The sequence below is a fragment of the Leucopleurus acutus genome (assembly GCF_964270905.1).
Source record: "Leucopleurus acutus genome assembly, chromosome: 9".
Classification (NCBI taxonomy): Eukaryota; Metazoa; Chordata; class Mammalia; order Artiodactyla; family Delphinidae; genus Leucopleurus; species Leucopleurus acutus.
In genome coordinates, this window is record NC_139144.1 from 80778633 (window position 1) to 80803574 (window position 24942).

Consider the following 24942-nt stretch of genomic DNA (forward strand, 5'->3'; position numbering starts at 1 on the left):
TTGGCCTCCTGGCATCCACTTTAGTTAGCTCCGTTTGTTATTGCTGCCATACAAAAGGTCTTCAAAAGAAGTTTGGTGAATGAAGGGGAGTTTAAGTAGGAAATAACTTTATGAAGAAAGAAATTCTGGGACTTCCCTGGTGGTGCAGTGGTTAAGAATCTGCCTGCCAATGCAGGGGACATTGGGTTCAAGCCCTGGTCCAGGAAGATACCACATGCCACGGAGCAACTAAGCCAGTGCACCACAACTACTGAGCCTGCGCTCTAGAGCCCGCGAGCCACAACTACTGAGCTCACGTGCAACAACTACTGAAGCCTGCGCGCCTAGAGCCCGTGCTCCACAACAAGAGAAGCCACCACAACGAGAAGCCCGCGCACCGCAATGAAGAGTAGCCCCCGCTCACCGCAACTAGAGAAAGCCCGCGCACAGCAACGAAGACCCAACGCAGACAAAAATAAATAAATAAATAAATAAATTTATAAAAAAAGAAAAGAAATTCTACCTCTGTTACAATCTGATGGCAAGCTTTGTAGTAAATAGGTCGCCAAGACAAAAAATTGAAGATGTTAAGAAACACACACACACACACACACACACACACACACACACACACACACACACACACACACAGTGGCCTATTTCCAGAATGACTCTACAATTTTTTCACCATAGAAGATGTGCTTTAGCTATACCAAGAAGAAACATAATAGGAATAACATCAACTCAACTTTTCTGTTCAACATTTTTGAAAATTACCACATAAGCAAAAAAGTAAAAGAGAACTTGGAAGTGAAACATATGCTTGTAAATTCAGAGCAATACCAAGTGGAAGCAGAAGTTGCTAATATGGTTTCAGTATTTTGTAAAGGAGCCAGCTGGATGGATGATAATTTTTCTACCCCTGCAGGGCATCAAAGCTTTTAGGAAATCATTCTTTTCACACATATTAACACTTAGCTTATTAAAACAGATGATACTTTTATTGTAAAACAGCCTGGGTAGAGGCTAGAAACATAAAATATGAAAGATAAGGCTCATTTTGACCACCCAATCTGACAAACAGCAAACACTGACATGACAGACCATGGTGGAGATGATGACGTAGCAGGACCTTCTGTAACTGCCACAGCTGAAGTGTCACCATGAAGCCCGTGAACTGCTGTTATGAAAACATTTGCAGTAACTTGCATAATTAAATGAAACTGCCAGAAAAGCATTTCTAAAATGCAGAGAAGATGTACATAAATAAATACAGTTCAAAGCAAATACTCCATTTCAGAATCAGCACTGTAGTGAATTATGCCAAGTTATGTCACAAGCAAAGCACCATTTCCTTTGAACTGACTGCTGAATAATTACAAATGAGTGACAACATTGTTGTTGAAATGGACTGCTCTCTTAGTCTCTTTTACAGGTACTCGGTGAATGACACTTGCTGATCAGGCCATCTAAAACCACAACCTCCCCATTCTAGGAGCTGCCATGCCTCAATGAAGACCTTCACGAGACTACAGCAGTATTCTGTTAGCAAACGTCAGTACTGGAAAGCAAGATGAAAGTGCACACTAACAGTACAGTGGCAGATATCTGCCTTTACTGCAGCTTGTTTCTTTGTTAAAATGAAGAATATTATACTGACTTAAGAAAAACTTTTATAGTAGGGGCCAAATCCATTACAGTCTGATTCTGTTTATGGATTGCTGCAAAGGCAAGTGATGTAAACTCTATACAACGGTAAACTGGATATCACCTTGCTTGCTAAAATTAACCTTAGAAGGATTTTGAGACTCTCACTCTAATAGTGACAGTTTTCAAGTACAGAAAAAAGCCAGTTAAGGCTTCTGTCAGCAGTCAAAGAAATAAAATGGGCAACTATATTAACTGCGTAGAAGAAAAAGAAATAAAAAAGAGAGTCTGCTCGGCAGACATACCATCAAAGTGTAACTGTTTCCTTCACAGTACAGCTGCAAAGCCAGCATGATTTGCAAGGGTACTTACATCAAACAACTTTTCTATATACATTTCCTCATTGACCTTTTCTCGAAGAATATCCTGGTTTTGCCGAACAAACATAATATAGGTGTCTGCCAGGTCCATTCCTGGTTTCTGTTGTGAGGGAAAAGCACAGGGAATAAGACAATATCACGTCTTGATTGTGAAAATGTTATTTAATCACCATCCTAGAAAATCATTCCTTATATCCTTCAACAGTTACAGTAGAAAAATATGCTTAAGATCAAATCAACAATGGACACCTTCAAATTCCATAATTAAAGTAAATGAACGTTTATTATTGAGGTCTATAACTTGAGGTCATAGTTTCTTATCATTATTAAGATGATTAGAAATATGTGGTTGTAAGCTAGTAGATACTTTTTTTTTTTTTTAATGGCTAACTTGCTAGGTCAATATGCCAAGCAGTATAAATGAATACATTTTTCAAAAAAGTTCCCACATGCAATAATCATTTCCTAATTGTAAGTTCAATTTCGTTTTCATCATTTCTGGCTGGTTTATCCATATATATTTTAAAAAATGTTAGCTTTCCTTGGTTTGTCTTCCTCAACTACTATGGGTGTTCAAGGGATACAAAATAAATTTTCTTATTAGGAAGATATTGAACAAAAAATATTTAATGCATTACAAAGTGAAATGCAAATCAAAATTTTGTGGGTTATCCATTGTTTCTACTCATCCATATTTATCAATACTACCTCAAGGATTTATATTATTTTAGAAATGCAATAAGAATACTGATGAACTAGTCTCCCATGAAGAGCCAAAGGTGTGGATTAGACAAGTTTCCAAAGTTACTCAACAGTTGGTGTCCTCTAATATTAGACAAGATAAGGCAGTTAACAGAATTCCTCCTCCCTACAGAGTCTACAGAATCAGCACCAGGGAGGGACAAAAACCTGAATGGCTCCTAGAGAGTTTTCCTTCTAAATTTATCTCTAGTTCTTCTTTTAGTTTCACACAGCTGGACTAGATGATCTGTATACTCTATACCTGGGGTTGACTCATAGTCTGTACTGAGTAATTCATTTCATTAGAATAGGACAATAATAATGATGAAATGGTAGAACTGATGCCCGAATAAGTCAATGTCAGTCGTGCATAACTTCTTATCTATAGGATGCGCTTACAAACTCCATCAATGGACTCTTTGTAAAAGTAAATAATGTAAGGAAACTAGGTGAAAGAGGATATGAATCATTTAACTATTACTACTGCAGGAAAGACAAGATATACATCTGAGTGATGCTAGGACAGTAGTAGTGCCTTTTCCTTAAGGCACTTAAGGACAAAGTTCTTATCACTTCTTTTTCCAGGAGGGGATTGTATCTTATGTATTGATACAATGATAAAGCTGCCCATCTCTTAACCAGTGCACAGTATAGACATTGGGCATATCTCATTAATAAAAATTAATTTGATTTTTTGGTAACAAAGTTATTTCTGGGCAATGAAAATCACAGAAAGTTCTTATATATTTACCTCTTATATTTAGCCTAAAGGGAAATTTATACCACATGGACGGAAGGATCCTTTCAAACATAACCTTGAGGGGGCTTCCCTGGTGGCGCAGTGGTTGAGAATCTGCCTGCCAACGCAGGGGACACTGGTTCGAGCCCTGATCTGGGAAGATCCCACATGCCGTGGAGCAACTGGGCCCGTGAGCCACAGCTACTGAGCCTGTGCGTCTGGAGCCTGTGCTCCGCAACAAGAGAGGCCACGACAGTGAGAGGCCCGCGCACCGTGACGAAGAGTGGCCCCCGCTCGCCGCAACTAGAGAAAGCCCTCGCACAGATTTGAAGACCCAACACAGCCAAAAAAATAAATAAATTTATAAAACAAAAACCATAACCTTTTATAAATTTATAAAAAAAATAAATAAATTTATAAAACAAAAACCAAAACCAAAATTCGTGACTAGCTATAATCTGAAACAACTATTTATATAAATGTCTTCACTGATCTTTCCTTCCAGAGCATCCAAACACAATGTAGGAAATATATTCCAAACTTAATGGAGACAACTTACCAAATTCATGCCTTCACTATTTTTCTACATAATTCTCATAAGCAATGTCTGAAAGTTTAAATAATTACAAGGCTACTCAAGAGAAGCCTAGGTTATTTTCTTCTTTGGGGGCGAGGGGTGTTACACGTAAGTTTTTCCAGTAAAAAGGCAGGGTAATTTGTACAAGATTACTAACTACTATTAACGGTTGAAGATAGCTAGCCCATAAGATAAGGATTTCTCTCGGTGCCTCTCAAATTCGTCAAGACACTGAAAGTGTGAACATTCAGAAAGGATACTGCCGCAGAATGAAAATGACAGGAGAACGACTTTCTATACATGATAACAAGTCAGCTCCACATCTGAGTTTCAGTCAGGTGCTTAGAAACAAAATGCTGTGATATATATAATACCAAGGCAGCTGGGCACAGCCCAGAGGACCTGAGAGTTAAGAATCAACACATGAGAGGCGTGCCTCCTCCACCATTTTTCCCCACCGCTACCCCATTTTTATTTCTGCCTTTCAAAAGAAGAGTACGCTTAGAAGTTTAAACTAGTCAATCACTTGACCCATCAGACTCACTGGAAACTGAGTTACAGCCAGGAGAAATGGAGAATGATGGCTTTAAACGCTTGCCACAGACCCGAAGGTAATTTTTTTCCCAGTTCCTTGATCACTTTTAAGATAACATTAGACATCATGAAACACTGTCCAGGAAGAATTTATCTTTTGTCATCTAAAACTAACAAACACTTTTACAGTTTAAGCCTAAGAAAAAACTCAGTGCTATTCCCTTCCGCAGACCCGAGGGATATAATGCTGAAATCTGTAAGCTGAGACAGTTCTACAGCTAAGAAAATCACAACCGTGGTTGAGGGTGTGAAGTAAAGCTCATTTAAAAGTTTATTTCAACAAATTAAGTGTTGTCTTTTTCTTTTTTTCTTTTTGAAATTACATTTTCTCCCCTTTGGCAAATTAAGATCCACTTGCCTAGAAAACAAAACCTACAATTCTTACATTCCTCATTAGCATTATTTCTTCCTTTATCTTTGAGCTGTTTACGTATTCTTGCAACTGTGACATACGGGAATTTCACACCTAGTGAATATATTTTCATGTAGCTTGTGGCATGAGACTATAATCATTAAAAGAATATATACAAGTAAGGATAACTGCAACAGCTGGTGACATTTACCAATTAGAATTATAGTTCTTTAAAACACTTTATCCTTCCTTTGGTGTATGAAGGGTAATTATCTCTGATAAACTGCTGAAAAAGATGTAATTTTCCTTTTAAACAGTTTCTACTTACAGTACAAATGTGTTTGGATAGAAGACATTATCGCTGGTTCAGTGCTCCTTTGTGCAAAGACTCTGTTTTATGGCAGTAAGATCTACATATTTTGGAAGTCACTGCGTCTCATTCCATTATTACATGTTATCTTATTAGGAAATAAAGTTTAGTTAAAAAAGCAAAAAACTGAACACACTCAGTTACGTTTTTGTTTGCTGGTGTGTAAATGAAAAGCATGCATGTGACTGCATCACCAGGTAGAATATTGCTACACATTCTGGTGCAAGTGGGTGTCTCCAACCTTATCAAAGGAGCAGCCTGTTAAACTTCAACAACTGTAGATCTGGATGAATTTTTATCAAGGATATTTTGTTCTGGAGAGCTACATTTAGAAATCTTCGCTATATTTGTAATTACAGTTTTCTTAATGAACGAGAAAATAACAATTAAAAACCACATAGCGAGCACATTATGTATTAAATACCACCAAGAGAGAGTAAATGTTGTTTTTCATTCTCCCATTTAAAACTTTGAGATCACGCAGCGTAGAGAATGGGATTGAGGACACGGGGTCGGGGGAAGGGTAAGCTGGGACGAAGTGAGAGAGTGGCATGGACATATATACACTACCAAATGGAAAACAGATAGCTAGTGGGAAGCAGCCACATAGCATGGGGAGATCAGCTCGGTGCTTTGTGACCACCTAGACGGGTGGGATAGGGAGGGTGGGAGGTAGACACGAGAGGGAGGGGATATGGGGATATATGTATATGTATAGCTGATTCACTTTGTTATAAAGCAGAAACTAACACACCACTGTAAAGCAGTTATACTCCAATAAAGATGTTAAAAAAAAAAAACAAAAAACTTTGAGATCCTCAGTTCATTAAGCACTAACTTCTCCATCTTATTTCTTAGGGTAGTAATCTCTAAATCAAAATAAGCCTTCCTGGATTGCTTCTAATTCGATTCAGAAAAGAACAGAATTTGGCTAACGAAGTTATAGTAAAAGGATACAAATAACTAAAAACATTCCCCCACGAGCATAAAGAAATCAAATATGGACGGGAATGGAGTATGGTAAGGTGAGCTCCTCTGACTTTGGCTGCATAATAGAATACACCAGCGAGGGAATGAGTTTAAGTAAGGATGCAGACTCCAGCAAATTTTTTTCGAGCGCTAATCACTGGTTAACCCAGTGAGATGAAAATGCCGTTTAAAAAAAAAAGAAAAGCAAAAAATTCCTTGCTAATTACACACTGCAAATGCTCTTACTTCCTGCTGCTACACCTAATCCCACAGGTGCAAGTCTTCACTTTCCCCATTCACGGGTGGGTGGGTGCAATGCTGCAGACATTTTTCACAGCTACAGATTTAGATACAGAAGAAGCCCGTTTAACCTTCCACAGGAGGTTAACAATACACTATGCAAACACTGTCATGGTGTCTATTTAACAAGGAGACAATTTTTTTTTTTTTTTTTCCTGCGGTACGCGGGCCTCTCACTGTTGTGGCCTCTCCCGTTGCGGAGCACAGGCTCCGGACGCGCAGGCTCAGCGGCCATGGCTCATGGGCCCAGCCGCTCCGCGGCATGTGGGAATCTTCCCGAACTGGGGCACGAACCCGTGTCCCCTGCATCGGCAGGCGGACTCTCAACCACTGCGCCACCAGGGAAGCCCTCCCACTAGGTTTTAGTCACAGATCCTAGTTCTATCCTCTTGATTGATACAGACTGAGGCTTCTTTAAATGGGAACTCCATGTATTAAACGTGACTCTCTTGTCTCTTAGCGTTTTCCTCTCTCAAGGATAATATTCCAATTTCCCTTTTTTTCTTTATAAGCCATTATTTCCAGATCCCCTTAACTATGCTGGCTGCTCTCTTCAAAAGGAGGTAAAGTAAAAATTATACGTCGTTTTTAAAAGACTACAGATGGATTTTCCCACAACACAGATGTGAACAAGATAGTACAGAGCAGAATGATTATTTTTTAGAATCTGGACACTAGATTTATTATAATCAGTAATAATGTATGATGACAACTAACATTGATTGATCACTAATTTCATTCCAGGAATCCTGAAAAGTGCTTAACATATTTACAACAAGCCTAGAAGTGCTATTCTATTTCCATTTGATAAAGTAATTGATGTCCACACGGGTATATGCCTATGTCCAAACTCATCTAATTATGGACATTAAATACGTGCAGTTTTAAATATATCAATTATACCTCAATAAAGCTGTAAAAAAAAAAAAAAGGAAACTGATGCCCAAGGTCATACAGATACTGAGCAAAAGTGATGGAGCAAGGGTCCAAACTCAAGCAGTCTGGCTCCTGAGTTTGGGTTTGTAGCTTCTCTGTTGTGCTACCTTGTGTTTGTTTTTTTAAGCAGCTACTTTACATTATGGTCTCACTTAATTTTTCATACAACTTTTTAACATACATTGCTATCATCTATATCCTCCCTACCTTATAGGGAGGCAATATTTTTGGGGGGGGTGGTTAGTTTAATATTCTACTTTAAATCTACTGAAGTTTTGGGTTGGGCCTAGTGTTCACGTCTGTAAAGCTAAAGTGAATGTTTTCATGCTGGTCCTACATCTACTATAGCCATTCTCCCTTCCCCTCTCTCAGGTCTGAGTTCCCTTCATCTAAGTTACTGTTGAGCAGGGGGAACAGATTCACGCCCTCGAGGTCTTGCTTTTCTTATATGTCTAAGGGCTTTGCCACCATGAACATTCCAAGGTTCTATGATGGAGCCTTAAACTGTGCAACTACAACAGGAACAGCTCTCCAGAATAGGGTTGTTTAACCAAGAAAAAATCTACCAAACCATCCGAAGGTCACAGTTTATCACCCTGATTAGAAAGATATCACGGGGGTGGGGAGGGGTTGGCTACTAGCTTCTTTGCTAAGAAGCAGGAGGTAATGAAATTCACTTCTGTTCAGGAACATACTGATGATTTTTCTCTTATGTATGATATTTTTTCTTTCATAAAGAAGTGTCATGAAAGTACAGATTACAAAGATACATAAGACTATGTTCATAACATGTTATATTTAAATGACTTGATTTGAATCATTTTCTGTTATTGACTCATTTTTAACATCTTTATTGGAGCATAATTGCTTTATAATGTTGTGTTAGTTTCTGCTGTATAACAAAGTGAATCAGCTATACATATACATATATCCCCATATCTCCCCCCTCTTGCGTCTCCCTCCCTCCCAACCTCCCTATCCTACCCCTCTAGGTGGTCACAAAGCACCAGCTGATCTCCCTGTGCTATGTGGCTGCTTCCCATTAGCTATCTATTTTACATTTGGTAGTGTATATATGTCCATGCCACTCTCTCACTTCGTCCCAGCTTACCCTTCCCCCTCCCCATGTCCTCAAGTCCATTCTCTACGCCTGTGTCTTTATTCCTGTCCTGACCCTAGGTTCTTCAGAACCATTTTTTTTGCTTTTTAGATTCCATATATATGTGTTAGCATACGGTATTTGCTTTTCTCTTTCTGACTTACTTCACTCTGTATGACAGACTCTGGGTCCATCCACCTCACTACAAATAACTCAATTTCGTTTCCTTTTATGGCTGAGTAATATTCCATTGTATATATGTGCCACATCTTCTTTATCCATTCATCTGTTAATGGACACTCAGGCTGCTTCCATGTCCTGGCTATTGTAAATAGTGCTGCAATGAACTTTGTGGTACATGACTCTTTTTGAATTATGGTTTTCTCAGGGTATATGCCCAGTAGTGGGATTGCTGGGTCGTATGGTAGTTCTATTTTTAGCTTTTTAAGGAACCTCCATACTGTTCTCCATAGTGACTGTATCAGTTTACATTCCCACCAACAGTGCAAGAGGGTTCCCTTTTCTCCACACCCTCTCCAGCATTTATTCTTTGTAGATTTTTTGATGATGGCCATTCTTACTGGTGTAAGGTGATACCTCATTGTAGTCCTGATTTGCATTTCTCTAATGATTAGTGATGTTGAGCATCCTTTCATGTGTTTGATGGCAATCTGTACATCTTCTTGGAGAAATGTCCATTTAGGTCTTCTGCCCATTTTTGGATTGGGTTGTTTGTTTTTTTGATATCGAGCTGCATGAGCTGCCTGTATATTTTGGAGGTTAATCCTTTGTCGGTTGCTTCATTTGCAAATATTTTCTCCCATTTGTTATTGACTCTTATAGATCTTCAGCTGTGCTATAATTACATGGAATACCTGACAATCAAGTATGTACTAGGATCATGAATTCCTCCTTCTCTTTTGTGTTAGGAATGCCACTTGATATCATAGATAATTTTATATTTCTAACGCTTCATTTCATAAAATGTATTTTTTAGTTTTTGCTTTTTCAAAATTTCAAAAATGAGATTATTTGCTAGAAGATGTTGTTCATTTCTCTGAAGAATTTTTTTTCTAGCTCTTTACCTTACTATCATCTTCTAAGTGACATTTATGGGCTCTGTTGTTTCTTGGATGGAATAGGACAGAGATCTAGAATTCACAGAATGATAGAATATCACAGTTAGAGGGACTAATGCAGTTTATATAACTTATTCATCCATTTTATAGATAACTAAACTGAGGCCACTGAAGTGAAGTAATGCCCAGGGTCATACAGTTAATCCAAGGGCGTAGAGCAGCATAAGAGGAATTAAACCTCAGGTATTAAGTCCTAGTCCATTGCCTTTTAATTTTTTTAAATTTTAGAATAATTTCAGATTTATAGAAAAATTGTGAAGATTGTATGGAGAATTCCCATTTACTCCCCACTAAGTTTCCCCTATTATTATTATTTTTTTTTTTGCGGGATCCTCCCAGACCAGGGCACGAACCCGTGTCCCCTGCATCGGCAGGCGGACTCTCAACCACTGCGCCACCAGGGAAGCCCTCCCCTATTATTAATATCTTACATTAGTATGGTATATTTGTTACAATTAATGAACAAATAATGATACATTATGAACTAAAGTCTATACTTTATTCATATTTCTTTAGTTTTTACCTAATGTCCTCCTTATGTTCCGTGATCCTGTCCAGAAGACCTCATTACATTTAATTAGTCATTATGTCTCCTTAACCTCTTCCTGTCAATTTATAAGACTTTCCTTCTTTTTGATGATCTTGACAATTTGAGTACTGGTCAGATATTCTGTAGACTGTCCCTTTCTTGGGATGTGTCTGTTGTTTTTCCTCTGATTAGACTGGAGTTATAGGCTTCTGGAAGGAGACCACAGAATATTTATCAAGAATAAATATTATCTATATAATTTATCACTGTTGATGTTGACCTCAGTAAACTGGCTGAGGTGATACTGTCAGGTTTCTCCCTGATAAATCCATTCTCCTCACCCTCCTTTTCATACTGTGCTCTTTGGAAGGGAGTTGCTACGTACAGCCTTAAGGAGTACGGAGTTATACTGTCTCCTTGGAAGTAAAGTATCCACATTCTTTATTTGGAATTCTTCTGCTTGGGAGATTTACCTTTTCCATTTCTTTTTTTTCTGGCAGCGCCGCATGTAGGATCTTAGTTCCCTGACTAGGGATCGAAACTGCGCCTCCTGCATTGGAAGCACCGAGTCTTAACCACTGTACCACCAGGGAAGTCCTTCCCCCATTTATTTATTTATTTAATTTTTGGCTGTGTTGGGTCTCCGTTTCTGTGCGAGGGCTTTCTCTAGTTGCGGCGAGCGGGGGCCACTCTTCATCGCAGTGCGCGGGCCTCTCACTGTCGCGGCCTCTCTTGTGGCGGAGCACAGGATCCAGACGCGCAGGCTCAGCAGTTGTGGCTCATGGGCCCAGCTCATGGGATCTTCCCAGACCCGGGCTCGAACCCACGTCCCCTGCATTGGCAGGCAGATTCTCAACCACTGCGCCACCAGGGAAGCCCCCCTCCCCATTTATTTATTCAGTCAATCATTTACTTACGTCAGTATGGACTAACAGATATATATTTTATACTTTGTGTTATAAGCTAACACTACCTAATTTATCTGGTTGCTGAACTTACTCTAGCTCAGGCCATTGGGAGCTCTCTCAGGGGTCTCCTGGGTTCCTTTAACATATCTCCTATCATTGTGGGTTTTTCTTTCTAGACGCTTCCTTACTTTCTCTCACACATATATAAGATGCTCCAGGCTCATCTTGTGTTTCCTGCCCCAGTCCTAGTGTCAGCCATTTCTTCAAGGAATCCTGGTTCATTTTATTGGAGATTAGAGACCACGATCTGGGCACTGGGTGTGCTTGTAGCTACTGGGATATCACTGCTTCTAGGCTCTCTCAGCTAACAAACCGAGGAAATATATGTGTATATACTAACCCGTGCATAGACGTATATCTAAAAATATTTCTATATGCAACCAGCTCTATCTATATTAAGCTAAAGACAAGTTCACATTGACGGCTCCAACTCCAATCCATTACCACAGCAATAATTCTAGCCTCTTCCTCTTGTTTGTCTTCAACATCTCACTCCATGGGAAACTTGGCTCCCACCAGCCACCACCCTTTACTTAATTGTTCAATTCCATTATACACGTAGAGTGGTTTCTGAATTGTTAACCTGGGAGGAAACACTTTCTCAGCAAGAGTACAATGTTTATGTACAGTTCCTTTTTCCTTTATTTTTATATATGCCACCCATTTCAAAAGTGACTCAGCTCAGCACTTTTTTCCTTCAACTTTTTTTAGTGAGGTTATTCCATACATTTGCAGTAGGGTTTAGATTATTTTATCACGGTCTCCATCCTAGGAGCCCATGATATCCTAATTGATTTAAAAATTTTTTTCATATATTCAGGTTCAATTTTTGTGCTATAAAGTTAGGACTTGACAGAAGCATAGTGTTTTATATCTATCATTACAGTATTACATGGAATAGTCTCACTGCTCCAAAAAGTTCCCTTGGCTTCACCTATTCAAGTCTCCCTGACCTTGAACTTATGGTAACCATTAACCTGTCTGTAATCTTTATACAGTTTATTTATAGTGTTTTAGATGTAGTTTTCCCTTTCAGAATGTGATATAAATGATATCATACAGTACGTAGCCTTCTCAGACTGGCTTCTTTCACTTAGCAATATGCCTTTAAGATTCATCTGTGTCTTAGTGTCGCCTGATAGCTAATTTTTCTTCTTCTTCTTCTTCTTTTTTTTTTTTTTTGCTGACTAGTACTCCAATTGTATGGATATACCACTGCTTGTTTATCCATTCACTGACTGAAAGACATTTTGGTTGCTTCCAATTCTTGAATATGAATAAAATTGCTATGAACACTTGTGTGCAGGTTTTGGTTGTGGACATATGTTTTCAAATCAGTTGGATAAATACCTAGGAGTGCAATCGGTGGTTTGCTAAAGACTATATTTAGCTTTGTAAGAAACTGCAAAATGCTCTTCCAAAATGGCTGTACCATTTTGTATTTCCACCAGCAATGAATGAGAGTCCCTACTGCTCTGCATCCTTGTCAACATTTTGCTACTGTCAGTTTTTAAATTTTAGCCATGCTAATAGGTAATAGTATCTTATTGTTTTAAGTTTCATTTCTCTAATGACAAATGATGTTGAGCATCTTTTCATTTGCCTATTTGATACCTATATGTCTTCACTGCAATGTCTGTTCTTATCTTTTGACCATCTTTTAATTGGGCTGTTTGTTTTCTTATTGTTGCGTATTAAGAGTTCTTTGTACATTTTAGATACAAGTCCTTGATCAAATATATGTCTGTGGCTTGTCTTTTCATTCCCTTAACAGTGCAGAGCAGTCAATTATTAAGTCCAACTTACAATGTTTTTCTTTCATGGATGCTTTTGGTGTTGTATCTAAAACCTTATCACCAAACTTAAGGCCATAAATATTTTCTCTATGTTTTCTTCCAGAAGAGTTTTATATTGTAGTTTGCATTTTACAGGTAGGTTTTTGATCAGTTTTGAGTTAATTTCTGTGAAAGGTGAGCCAGTGTTGTTGTTTTTTTTCTCATAAGGTTCTCCTTAAAAGACTGCTTCAGAAAGGTATCTTGCTGGAGTTTTAGCATAAACAAACAAACAAACAAACAGTAACAGCCAACAGCACCTCATAGCTTTTGAAGTTAATGCTTACAGACATCAATAATAGAGGTGTAATGTCTGGATCTAAGGGAGAAACTCTTCCTATAGCAATCTGCCATGGCCAGACCATATCTATGGTTTAGTATGCTTTGCTCTGGGTGGCAACTTGATTTAATAGTGAAATTGGTAAGCTGGAATTCATCTAGAGAGCGATTGCTATGATAAAGAGTCTGGATACAATTATTACAGCTGTTTTCATGATATGTCTATTTCCCTATCTCTTTTATTCCTAGACACTGAACAGCTTGTGGGCAGGACGTATATATATTTTCATCATACATGCCCAGAGTCTAGCACTTAGTACGTGTTAAATAAGTATTTAATTAGTGAATTCAGTGAAGAAGTTAAGGATGTTTAATACAGAAAATAAGAATTCCTCACACAATATATCCCTTTGAATAGCCACCATATCTCTTGGGAAGTGGATGTATGATAATTATCAACAAATATTTGAAGGGCTATCATGCAGAAAAGGGATTAGAACCAAGACAGAATTCACAGAGGTACAGAATTTCAACTCATTATACATAAGAGGAGGCTGTCTTACGGTGAGCCTGCAATCACTGAAAAAATTAAAAGAGCTTGACTGAATCTTTGTGAGGGCTATCAGGAGACGGGGCTTCTGCATTGAGAAGGAGAGTGAATGAACCACTTTCTGTGTCTTTCAATGCTGAAGCTCTATGGGCTCTAACAGATCTAGTACACAGTCAAATAAAGAATTTCAAAAGCTCTAAGAACAGAAATAATTATGGTGTCCTATTCAAAATTAAAAACAAAAATTTGTGATTCAAAATTTGTAATTCAAAATTTAAAAAAATCTATATTATAAAGTATTTGCTAGGAATTCCAATAAAATTCATGTGTTCCCATGATTACTTGTCTTTTTTTTTCATACAGCGAGTATAAACCATTCCCCCTTAATTCTCCCTTTCTCTCTTTCATGCTGTTCCTTTGCAGGACCATACAAATGTGATTATTTCTGCTTATTGCCCAGTACTGACTTTCTGATTCTAGGTACAAGACAAGGAGTATGCCAAGACTTCTTTTGGAATCATCTGTAAAACTAAAAACAAACAAACAAAAAACTACTCTGAAGAAACCCCAGGCAAAGGCAGGAAAGTCCATGGCCTTTTCATTTAAAATGTTCATTTATAATAACTATAGCAGCAATAAACCTGGAGACTGTCTAGTCCATAGTATAAAATGCAGTTATGCATTTCAAAAATAAGAGCCACCTACAACTGATATACAACGCTTGCCAGCTCTCGAACCACTAACATTCATAATGATGATCTAGAGATGGTGATGCTATTCAAGTACAGCCTTAATCAAAGATGAGATGACTTATATTCCACTTAGTTTTAAATTTTTAGTTTCTTCCCATTGTGCTCTAATTCTCTGAAAATTGATACACGTGCCAAAACACATGATTAAACAGAACATCTTAGGCCTTGATCATATATACGTGATAACAGAATTTAAGGCAAAAGCTAATTTGTTAATGACTATCAACTTACAAATGCTGTACTAACTTGTTGATTATATTTATCACATGAATTTTTTTTCATTGTAGCTAAGTAAGTTTCATACTTTCCTCTCATGGTATCTTAATTGTTGAACAAATTTACAGGTCACGCATTGTTTCCCAAGAATTCTGTGAAAAACCAAATGTTGAACTAAGTGAACACTGATTTATTTATAACACTTCTGTATTCAGAAAACTAGTTCTTTGATTCAACAGGTCTTAATTGTTACTTTAACTCCTATAAGAAACCTGTTAGAGCTTTCATGGAAAGGGAAGGAGAGTGAACCTTTTCCTATAAGTAATGTGAGTCATTTTCTCCCCCATCCTAGAGCTGCCGCTGAGCTGATACGTTCTCAGGATGAATTGACCTCCCCAAGTTACAACGGAAAAGGTACACTGAAATAACCTTGCCAGGCCTTGCTATGAGGGTTAGTGCTTGCTTAAGAAAAATAAACTGCTCCCTGAGGCAACGATGCTAGATTAAAGATCTGAAATACACCCGCGGTGAACCATAATTATTTTTTTAAAGACTTGTTTATAATTTTAAAAAGCAGATAAAAAAATACTTACTGGAACATCAACATATTTTGCGGCTGCTTTCACCTTAAGTGGAAAAGAGATAATTATGAGAATTATTTTCTTAACTGTTTGATAAGTACTGTGACAGCAGTCAAAAGACAGCAGAGGAGAACTCATTCAAAATACTCACAGTGAATGACAGAATGGATGAAAAGAAAGTACCTTCATCATATCTTGACAGCTTAGACAACACCCCTTCCAACACTGAAACAAACTAGAATACACGTTATAGTGAGTATTTAGGATAGTACTGTGCATACAAACAAATAACGGGGCAAACAACTCTTGGACCAACTTCTCCCGTGGCACAAAAACCTGAAATGTATAAAGTGACACAATGACAAAATCTCATTTTGAAGATGAACTCTAAGGTCCTTTTACATTGCTGGAAAAATTACGCACATTTTTTTAAGATAAAAGAACAATGTGTAATAGGAGTCTGGTTACTACGTGTGAGATGACTTAAACCATTAGTAAAAAACTTTAAATCCCTGTGACTCTTCCTTAATATAATTTTCAACTCCAATATAGATGTTTATAAGTCCTCATCACAAGAAAAAATGTTGTAACTCTGTATGGGGATGGACTTATTTTGGTGATCATTTTGCAATTTATACAGATATCAAATCACTATGCTGTATACCTGCAACTAACATAATGTTGTATGTCACTGATACCTCAATAAAAAAAAAATAGAGAGACGTTTCAAGGCAACGATGGTCAAGCTTCATCAAATTCCTTTCTAACATATAGCACTTGACCATTCCCCAACTTTTTCTATCTACAGAAGAGGTTGAATGACAAAGAACAGAAAATGGAAAGGTGTAACATTTGGGGCCCTTGTAACATTGAAATGAAGTATGATACATCAGCTAACGAGTATTCACCAAGCAGTTCCAATTGGGACATGTTAGGATCATCCCTGCTTTCAGAAGCTTACAAAGTAGTTGGGGAGCTCAAACTGATACACGCACTGCAGAGTACAATGAAAAGAGCACCAGACTGAGAATATAAATCCTGATTCTGTCATTGACTGACTGCTATGTGGGCTCCAGCCAACCAGTGCACCGGTTCCCCCATCAGTCAAAGGTGTGTTTGTGTTGGTGGGACGGGTATGGAATTAAAATTGTCTTAAGAGTTTTACATTTCTAAAATGTTATACTTCTACGAAATGAGAGTTAAGACATATATACTGTAATGTAATTAAAAATGTGGAGAATTTTATTTCATTGAGCAGAAACATTAAGATCTGGCATGAAGATAAATAAAAGATATTAATAAGGATCTACTGCCCTACATCTTTCCTCTTTAGAAGCAAAATAATATGCACTATTGACAAATTATACCTTCCCAAAGGGAAAATACCGACACGGTTTTTTAAATACAAAAAGGGAAATTAATGAAGGAAATTAATTAAAGCAGCTTCTTCAACAAAGGGATAATAGTTCTAGGGACACACCTTATTGGTCTCTGGTGAGCAGAGAACTCGCTGAGAGTGCACAGGAGATAATCTTTTCGCTATGGCTGGTCAATTACTGCAAAATAGTTTATGCAAAAGAAACAAAAACTTCCCTGCAGGTTTCTCCATCACATCATTTGAGACATGATGTAAGAACACAGAAACAAATTCATGTGAACTGCTGACTAAAATTTTATTTTTATTAAAGAATGAGAACTATGTATGGTTGGTTAGTTATCCTTGGGGATACAAATAGCAAAAAACATAAAATTACAAATTGCTCACAACTAAAAGTCAGTTTAGCACTTTCCTCCTGCCCATTAAGATTTCTTACCAATCACAGCTGGCTAACTCAACTTCTTGTGGTTGGCAAAGACCCAGAAGACCTATACTCCAGGGCTATGACCAGGGGAAGGGAATGCCAAACTTAATGGCCCTCTGCGGAAAATGCCTCATCTCTTGTAACTCAAATCTTGAAAGCCAGTGTGTGATGGGTGATATCATTTGCCACGAGGAGAGAGACAATTGCTATGGTTACCAGACAACGTGAACCACTGAAGGCTCTAGCATAGCATCTGCTTCACTTTAGTATTTGTTTACACAGGTGAGTGATGCTGAGGGACTAGGCAAAGTAGAGGCAGGTCCTGTGGATGGATTTAGAAGATCTTAGCTCGAGTTGAAGCTCTGCCACTCTCTGGAGGTGAGACAACAGTCTGGACATTCAGCTTCTCTAGCCTCAGTGTACTCATCAGTAAAACGGGGAAAATGTCACTGCTTTGCTCACAATAAGGATGGTGTGAAAATCAGCAGAGATGATTTAGGTGAAGGGACTGTGAAAATGGCAACACACTAAGAGATATAAAGAATGAATATTATTGGTATGATGAGCTAAATCACTAGTCATTATATGTCTAAAAACCTACACATGTTAAGTCACAAGTTAACGGGGGTAGCCTTGGGATTGTTTAGTGATAAGGAGAAATAATGCATTTGGTTACCAGCGCATGCGTCTAATTCAGTGACATGATATCTATGCAGGCAGGATAGAGTTGATGCTGTAAGTCAGAAGACCCATGTCGGAATCCCATCTGTATCAAGGTCATGTGGCTGACAGTAGAGGAGGGAGGCTTTGGACACAGGTGGTCTGGCTCCAAAGCCCGTGTTCTTTGCCATCACACTACAGAGTTGTAAGCATTAAATGCTATAACTAATGTGCCTGGCATATAATAAGTGCTCAATAAATGCTATTTTCTTCTTCTTATTGAGCACCTAATATGGGGAATACAAAAAAAAAAGTGAGTCTTAGACCCTTCCCTCCAGGAATGCACAAACTAGTAGGAGAGACAGACGTGTACACAGTTGGTCATGACACAAGGCAGGAAGTGATGAGGGACAAACAGTGTAACTGAAACTGACTTCCATTGGAGGATACTGGGTAAGCTTCGTTTGCATTGTGGCACAGGGGCTGAGCAGCAGGGTAGCAGAAATCGAGTGGCTAAAACAACACTTGGGGAAGCCCATTAGCAGATGACCTTAGGGCAGAAGTTGCCCCACTGTGGCATCTGACAACCTGTCTGGCTCGTCTTCTCTTTAGAGTGTGAAGCAGCACCAGGTTATATCCCACGAAGTCCAGTGTGTGCACCTGCTGCATGCATGTCACAGCATTCTTGGGCTCCATTTTTTTTTTTTTTTTTTTGGTATGCGGGCCTCTCACTGTTGTGGCCTCTCCCGTTGCAGAGCACAGGCTCCGGACGCGCAAGCTCAGCGGCCATGGCTCACGGGCCCAGCCGCTCCGCGGCATGTGGGATCTTCCCGGACCGGGGCACGAACCCGTGTTCCCTGCATCGGCAGGCGGACTCTCAACCACTGCGCCACCAGGGAAGCCCCTTGGCTTCCATTTTAACAATAGTGTAGAGCCTCTCCCTGGGATCCTCCCTACCCCAAATGGTCCCTGGGGAGGCCCAATACAGCAGGGACTCTAAGTGCTTACATGGCAGTGAACAGTGACTGCACCTCTGGGACCAACCACATGAGCCATACAGTTCCAAGAGGAAGGTTTTCTTTGTAAGATTTCTGTCAAGGCACATGTGGTGGAAGAGCTACCTTAAAACCCAAAATCTATTAACAAGATTGACCAATAATGATGTAGTTTCCATCTGGCTTTTAATTGTAGAAGGCAGCAAGATTCCAAAGAAATCCAGCTAAATGCTGGGTTTAGTTGCTGTGTCTGTAACTGCTTCCTGTGAACTTTCTCTGTACAGCTCAGGGAGGATATAAATACTTACAGGTTTGCCTTGTGCTCCCTGTTCTCCTGAGGGTGTCAGGTTGGAAGGAAACCCTGTAATCTCTGTTTCCCTGCTTTTTATTGCGGATGTCATTTACTGGGTTTGTTTGAATAATATTTAGCGCCCAAAGTCTGTCTGGGTCATTACCAACTTTGCCTCATTATGTACACGCTCAGGGAAATTAAAGATGAAGGTATGTTGAAAGGACTGGTAGAATGAAACATGAAGTATGCCACGAGGCATGTCGGTTTAAATTTCCTGCTGGATTTTAACAGGGTATAGGATTCATTTTCCTACATGTATGGAAAGTAGAACGACAAATTCTGAGAAGTGATAGGAACGATTCAGCTGTAGATTGGTGGGTTCAAAACACGCAGTTCTTACTTTTTTCAACTGTGAAATTTCAGGAAGTAAACAAGGAATATTTGCATCATTTACACTGCAAGTTATTAAATCTTCCACAGAAAAAAGATGCACCCATAAACAAGACTAATCATGAAAAACTAGGTGTATTTTGGAGGGGGGAGGATACATAGGGCTGGAGATATCTATCAGATGTTTTATTTTTGTTTGGTACAATCAGGACTGACTAGTACTGCTAAAAATCCACCTGGAACCAGAATGTCATGGATTGGAAGAAAGCAGGTTTCCTTCCCTGAACTGGAATGTTAACGTTATGATACAATGGAAAATAATCCTCGCTTCTCCCACTGTGTATCCACGTCCTCTTTGAACCTTTGTTCCAAATGACTCCGAAAAGGTCCTTCCAGATGATCCAGATCGGTATTGAGGATGGACAGGATCTGACAGCACATATTTATACGACATGCCTTGTTCTGCACAGTATCTCAGACAACTTCCAAAACAGCACGCCTAGCCCGGATGTTGGTGAAGTCTCCACATTCCTCTCATTGTTCCTTTCTCCCTTGTCTCCCAAATAGACTGAACTATGTTAGTTTGTATTTCTTTTCTTCTAATTACTCCTAACAGTGCATGTTATTCCTTTTAAGCACATTCTTGGGTTTCAACAGTTGTCTTCTGAATACATTGTCTTGATCCAAACAAGTAAGTTTAACCAAGTTAACTTAATCAGACTGAATTGGTGGTGGTGGAGGAGACACTTTAATTGCAACATCTAGACAGTCAGGTCAGATTTGTCCTCTGTCCCTCTTAAGAGAAATTCAGGGGAAAATATTCTAAGTTATTAAAAAGAATAGGTGGGGCTTCCCTGGTGGCGCAGTGGTTGAGAGTCCGCCTGCCGATGCAGGGGACGTGGGTTTGTGCCCCGGTCCGGGAGGATCCCACATGCCCCGGAGCGGCTGGGCCCGTGAGCCATGGCCGCTGAGCCTGCGCGTCCGGAGCCTGTGCTCCGCAACGGGAGAGGCCACAACGGTGAGAGGCCTGCGTACCGCAAAAAAAAAAAAAAAAAAAAAAAAGTGGTATGTACAGGTATTTACACCTACATACCTATATATCTATATATGTACTTAGTGAAAAAGTATATACTCTTTCTTAAATCCCTTTTTGCAATAGTTGAGAATTCAGGAAGTTGAATACACTGCTATGGTCTTTTAATTCATACCCAGAATTTACTGAGCCCGTTACTGGAGTGCATCGTGAGAGTAATCACGTTCTCACTCTTTGCTCTGTTGACCATTTCCTCCAAACAGTTCTTTCCCACAGCCTTCCCAGTTTTTCTTTAGCATCCTGATGTTACACACAATGAATTCCACTCTCACCTACCTGACTCACAGCTGTCCCACATGATTGCCTGCCCACGCTGGTCCCACAGTGTGTATGCCTGCATGTAACAAATATCGAAGGAAATATCCACAGAGCCTGGACATATAAAGGGGACATGAGAAGACTGCAGTGAAGCTCCCATTCTTTTCCTCTCTGATCTTGCTGAGTTCTGTGTGCTGTTGTGCAAAGATGACAGGCTTAGGGCTACAGGGTCAAGTCCTGGCTTCTCCGCCAGCCACTGTAAAACCGTGGGCCTTTGTTTCCTCATCTGTGAACAAGGAGACTGGACTCTGGGTGGATCAGGCCTGCCTTGGGCGATGGGGCTACACAGGTAAGCTCTGGCCTGCTTCCCCTCCTCAATCAGAATAGCTTTGCTTCCACCAGTGTTGTATCTGGGGTGCCACCTAAGATATATCTGAAGACATTAAATATATCTCATAAACATCATAAAAGTATATAGAAATATGTCTTATAAACATTACAGAAGTGTTTGAAAAGTCTCTGTTAGACAATCTCAGGGTTCTCTTCCAACTCTAGCATCGTGTGTGCTATGGGACTTCAGAGCCTGCAGAGAAAAGATGCAGGTCCCTGGAAGCCTCCATACACAAACATATAGAAAGATCTTTGCTTTATTTATTTATTTTTTGATGTGGACCATTTTTAAAGTCTTTATTGAATTTGTTACAATATTGCTTCTGTTTCATATTTTGGGTTTTTGGCCACAAGGCATGTGGGATCTTAGTTCCCTGACCAGGGATCGAACCCACACACCCTGCACTGGAAGGCGAAGTCTTAACCACTGGACCTCCATGGAAGTTCCCAGAATTTTTGCTTTAGACTGAGAAAAGGCTGTAGGTTTTCTTCTCATCCAGTATGCCTGCTTTTTTTTTAATGCGGAAACTGAGTCATGCAAGGAGACCCAGCTGGTAACATGAAGAAACAGGAATGGAGTCCAGTTCTCCTGAGCCTCCCACAGTTTATCTGACTGAATTAATTCTAATATAAGGCAGCAATAAATATAGCATTTCTTGTATCCTTTCCTTGGCAAGAGTTAATGTTCCTGCCTTCATTTTTTTTTTCTTGGTAAAAATTATCTATATCCTTTTCTGGATAGAAGCTTCTTTTTTGTTTTTGTTTTTGCCTTCTTTAAAATGGTTTTTATTTCTTCCATTTCATTTCTCCATGTCTTCCACAGGAGTTCCACTTATAACATATATACCTGAGAACAGCAGCCACTGATAGAATCATGTTCAATGGCTGAAATCTTATAATCCCATTGGTATTTTCATCCCATATCCTTCCTGTGAACTCCAGCCCCAAATACCTAAATATCTGAATGTCCCCTTGCTATCTCCTCCTTCAGGTATCTCAGAGGCAGCTCGATTCCCCCACGTCCAATTCTGACATGGGTTGTTCCCTCCAAATCTGTCCCTCTTCCAGGGCACCCTGCATCACCGAATGGCACAACATCCATCTCCTGCTGCAGGCTATAGACCTAGAGGTAATTGTCAACGTTTTCCCTTCTCTCCCCATTACTAACCCCTTGTCTTAGTCTTCTCAGGCTGCTATAACAGAATGCCATAGACTGGGTGGCTTATAAACCACAGTAACTTCTCATACTCTGGAGGCTGAGAAGGCCATAGTCAAGGCGCTGGCAGATTTCATGTCTGGTGAGGACCCAATTGCTGGTTCATAGATGATACCTTCTGGCTGTGTTTTCACATGGCAGAAGGGACTAGGGAGCTCTGTGGGTGTTATTTATAACAAAATGAATCAGCTATACGTATACATATATCCTCATATCCCTTCCCTCTTGCGTCTCCCTCCCACCCTCCCTATCCCACCCCTCTAGGTGGTCACAAAGCACCGAGCTGATCTCCCTGTGCTACGTGGCTGCTTCCCACTAGCTATCTATTTTACGTTTGGTAGTGTATATATGTCCATGTCACTTTCTCACTTTGTCCCAGCTTACCCTTCCCCCTCCCAGTGTCCTCAAGTCCATTCTCTACGTCTGCATCTTTATTCTGGTCCTGCCCCTAGGCTCTTCAGAACCTTTTTTATTTTTTTTTAGATTCCATATATATGTGTTAGCATATGGTATTTGCTTTTTTCTTTCTGACTTACTTCACTCTGTATGACAGACTCTAGGTCCATCACCTCACTACAAATAACTCAATTTCATTTCTTTTTATGGCTGAGTAATTTTCCATTGTATGTATGTGCCACATCTCCTTTATCTATTCATCTGTCAGTGGACACTTAGGTTTCTTCCATGTCCTAGCTATTGTAAATAGTGCTGCAGTGAACATTTTGGTACATGACTCTTTTTGAATTATGGTTTTCTCAGGTTATATGCCCAATAGTGGGATTGCTGAGTGGTCTGGTAGTTCTATTTTTAGTTTTTTAAGGAACCTCCATACTGTTCTCCATAGTGGCTGTATCAATTTACATTCCCACCAACAGTGCAAGAGGGTTCCCTTTTCTCCACACTCTCTCCAGCATTTATTGTTTGTAGATTTTTTGATGATGGCCATTCTGACTGGTGTGAGGTGATACCTCATTGTAGTTTTGATTTGCATTTCTCTAATGATTAGTGATGTTGAGCATCCTTTCATGAGTTTGTTGGCAATCTGTATAACTTCTTTGGAGAAATGTCTATTTAGGTCTTCTGCCCATTTTTGGATTGGGTTGTTTGTTTTTTTGATGTTGAGCTGCATGAGCTGTTTGTATGTTTTGGAGATTAATCCTTTGTCAGTTGCTTCATTTGCAAATATTTTCTCCCACTCTGAGGGTTGTCTTTTCATCTTCTTTAGGGTTTCCTTTATTGTGCAAAAGCTTTTAAGTTTCATTAGGTCCCATTTGTTTATTTTTGTTTTTATTTCCATTTCTCTAGGAGGTGGGTCAAAAAGGATCTTGCTGTGATTTATGTCATAGAGTGTTCTGCCTATGTTTTCCTCTAAGAGTTTTATACGCTCTGGCCTATGTTTAGGTCTTTAATCCATTTTGAGCTTATTTTTGGATATGGTGTTAGGGTGTGTTCTAATTTCATTCTTTTACATGTAGCTGTCCAGTTTTCCCAGCACCATTTATTGAAGGGGCTGCCTTTTCTCCATTGTATATTCTTGCCTCCTTTATCAAAGATAAGGTGGCCATATGTACGTGGGTTTATCTCTGAGCTTTCTGTCCTGTTCCATTGATCTATATTTCTGTTTTTGTGCCAGTACAATACGGTCTTGATTACTGTAGCTTTGTAGTATAGTCTGAAGTCAGGGAGCCTGATTCCTCCAGCTCCATTTTTCTTTCTCAAGATTGCTTTGGCTATTCGGGGTCTTTTGTGTTTCCATATAAATTGTGACATTTTTGTTCTAGTTCTGTGAAAAATGCCATTGGTAGTTTGATAGGGATTGCACTGACTCTGTAGATTCTTTTGGATAGTAGAGTCATTTTCACAATGTTGATTCTTCCAATCCAAGAACATGGTAAATCTCTCCATCTGTCTGTATCATTTTAAATTTCTTTCATCAGTGTCTTATAGTTTTCTGCATATAGGTCTTTTGTCTCCTTAGGTAGGTTTATTCCTAGGTATTTTGTTCTTTGTGTTGCAGTGGTAAATGGGAGTGTTTCCTTAATTCCTCTTTCAGATTTTTCATCATTAGTGTATAGGAATGCAAGAGATTTCTGTGCATTAATTTTGTATCCTGCTACTTTACCAAATTCATTGATTAGCTCTAGTAGTTTTCTGGTAGCATCTTTAGGATTCTCTATGTATAGTATCATGTCATCTGCAAACAGTGACAGTTTTACTTCTTCTTTTCCGATTTGGATTCCTCTTATTTCTTTTTCTTCTCTGATTGCTGTGGCTAAAACTTCCAACACTATGTTGAATAACAGCAGCGAGAGTGGGC

The 24942-nt window shown here is 39.2% G+C and overlaps 1 protein-coding gene across 4 annotated transcripts in view; it reads right to left on the minus strand.

The window, feature by feature from the left end:
* Nucleotides 1–24942, minus strand: part of CADPS2 (calcium dependent secretion activator 2) — a 484769-nt gene that overhangs the window by 23239 nt on the left and 436588 nt on the right. For all 4 annotated transcript variants that reach the window (XM_082846689.1, XM_082846688.1, XM_082846687.1 and 1 more), the window contains 3 exons: nt 15681–15764; nt 15542–15574; nt 1999–2106 (listed from right to left, as the gene is read on the minus strand). In XM_082846689.1, the coding sequence (XP_082702815.1) occupies nt 1999–2106; nt 15542–15574; nt 15681–15764 (225 nt within the window). The remainder of the gene's footprint in view (nt 1–1998; nt 2107–15541; nt 15575–15680; nt 15765–24942) is intronic.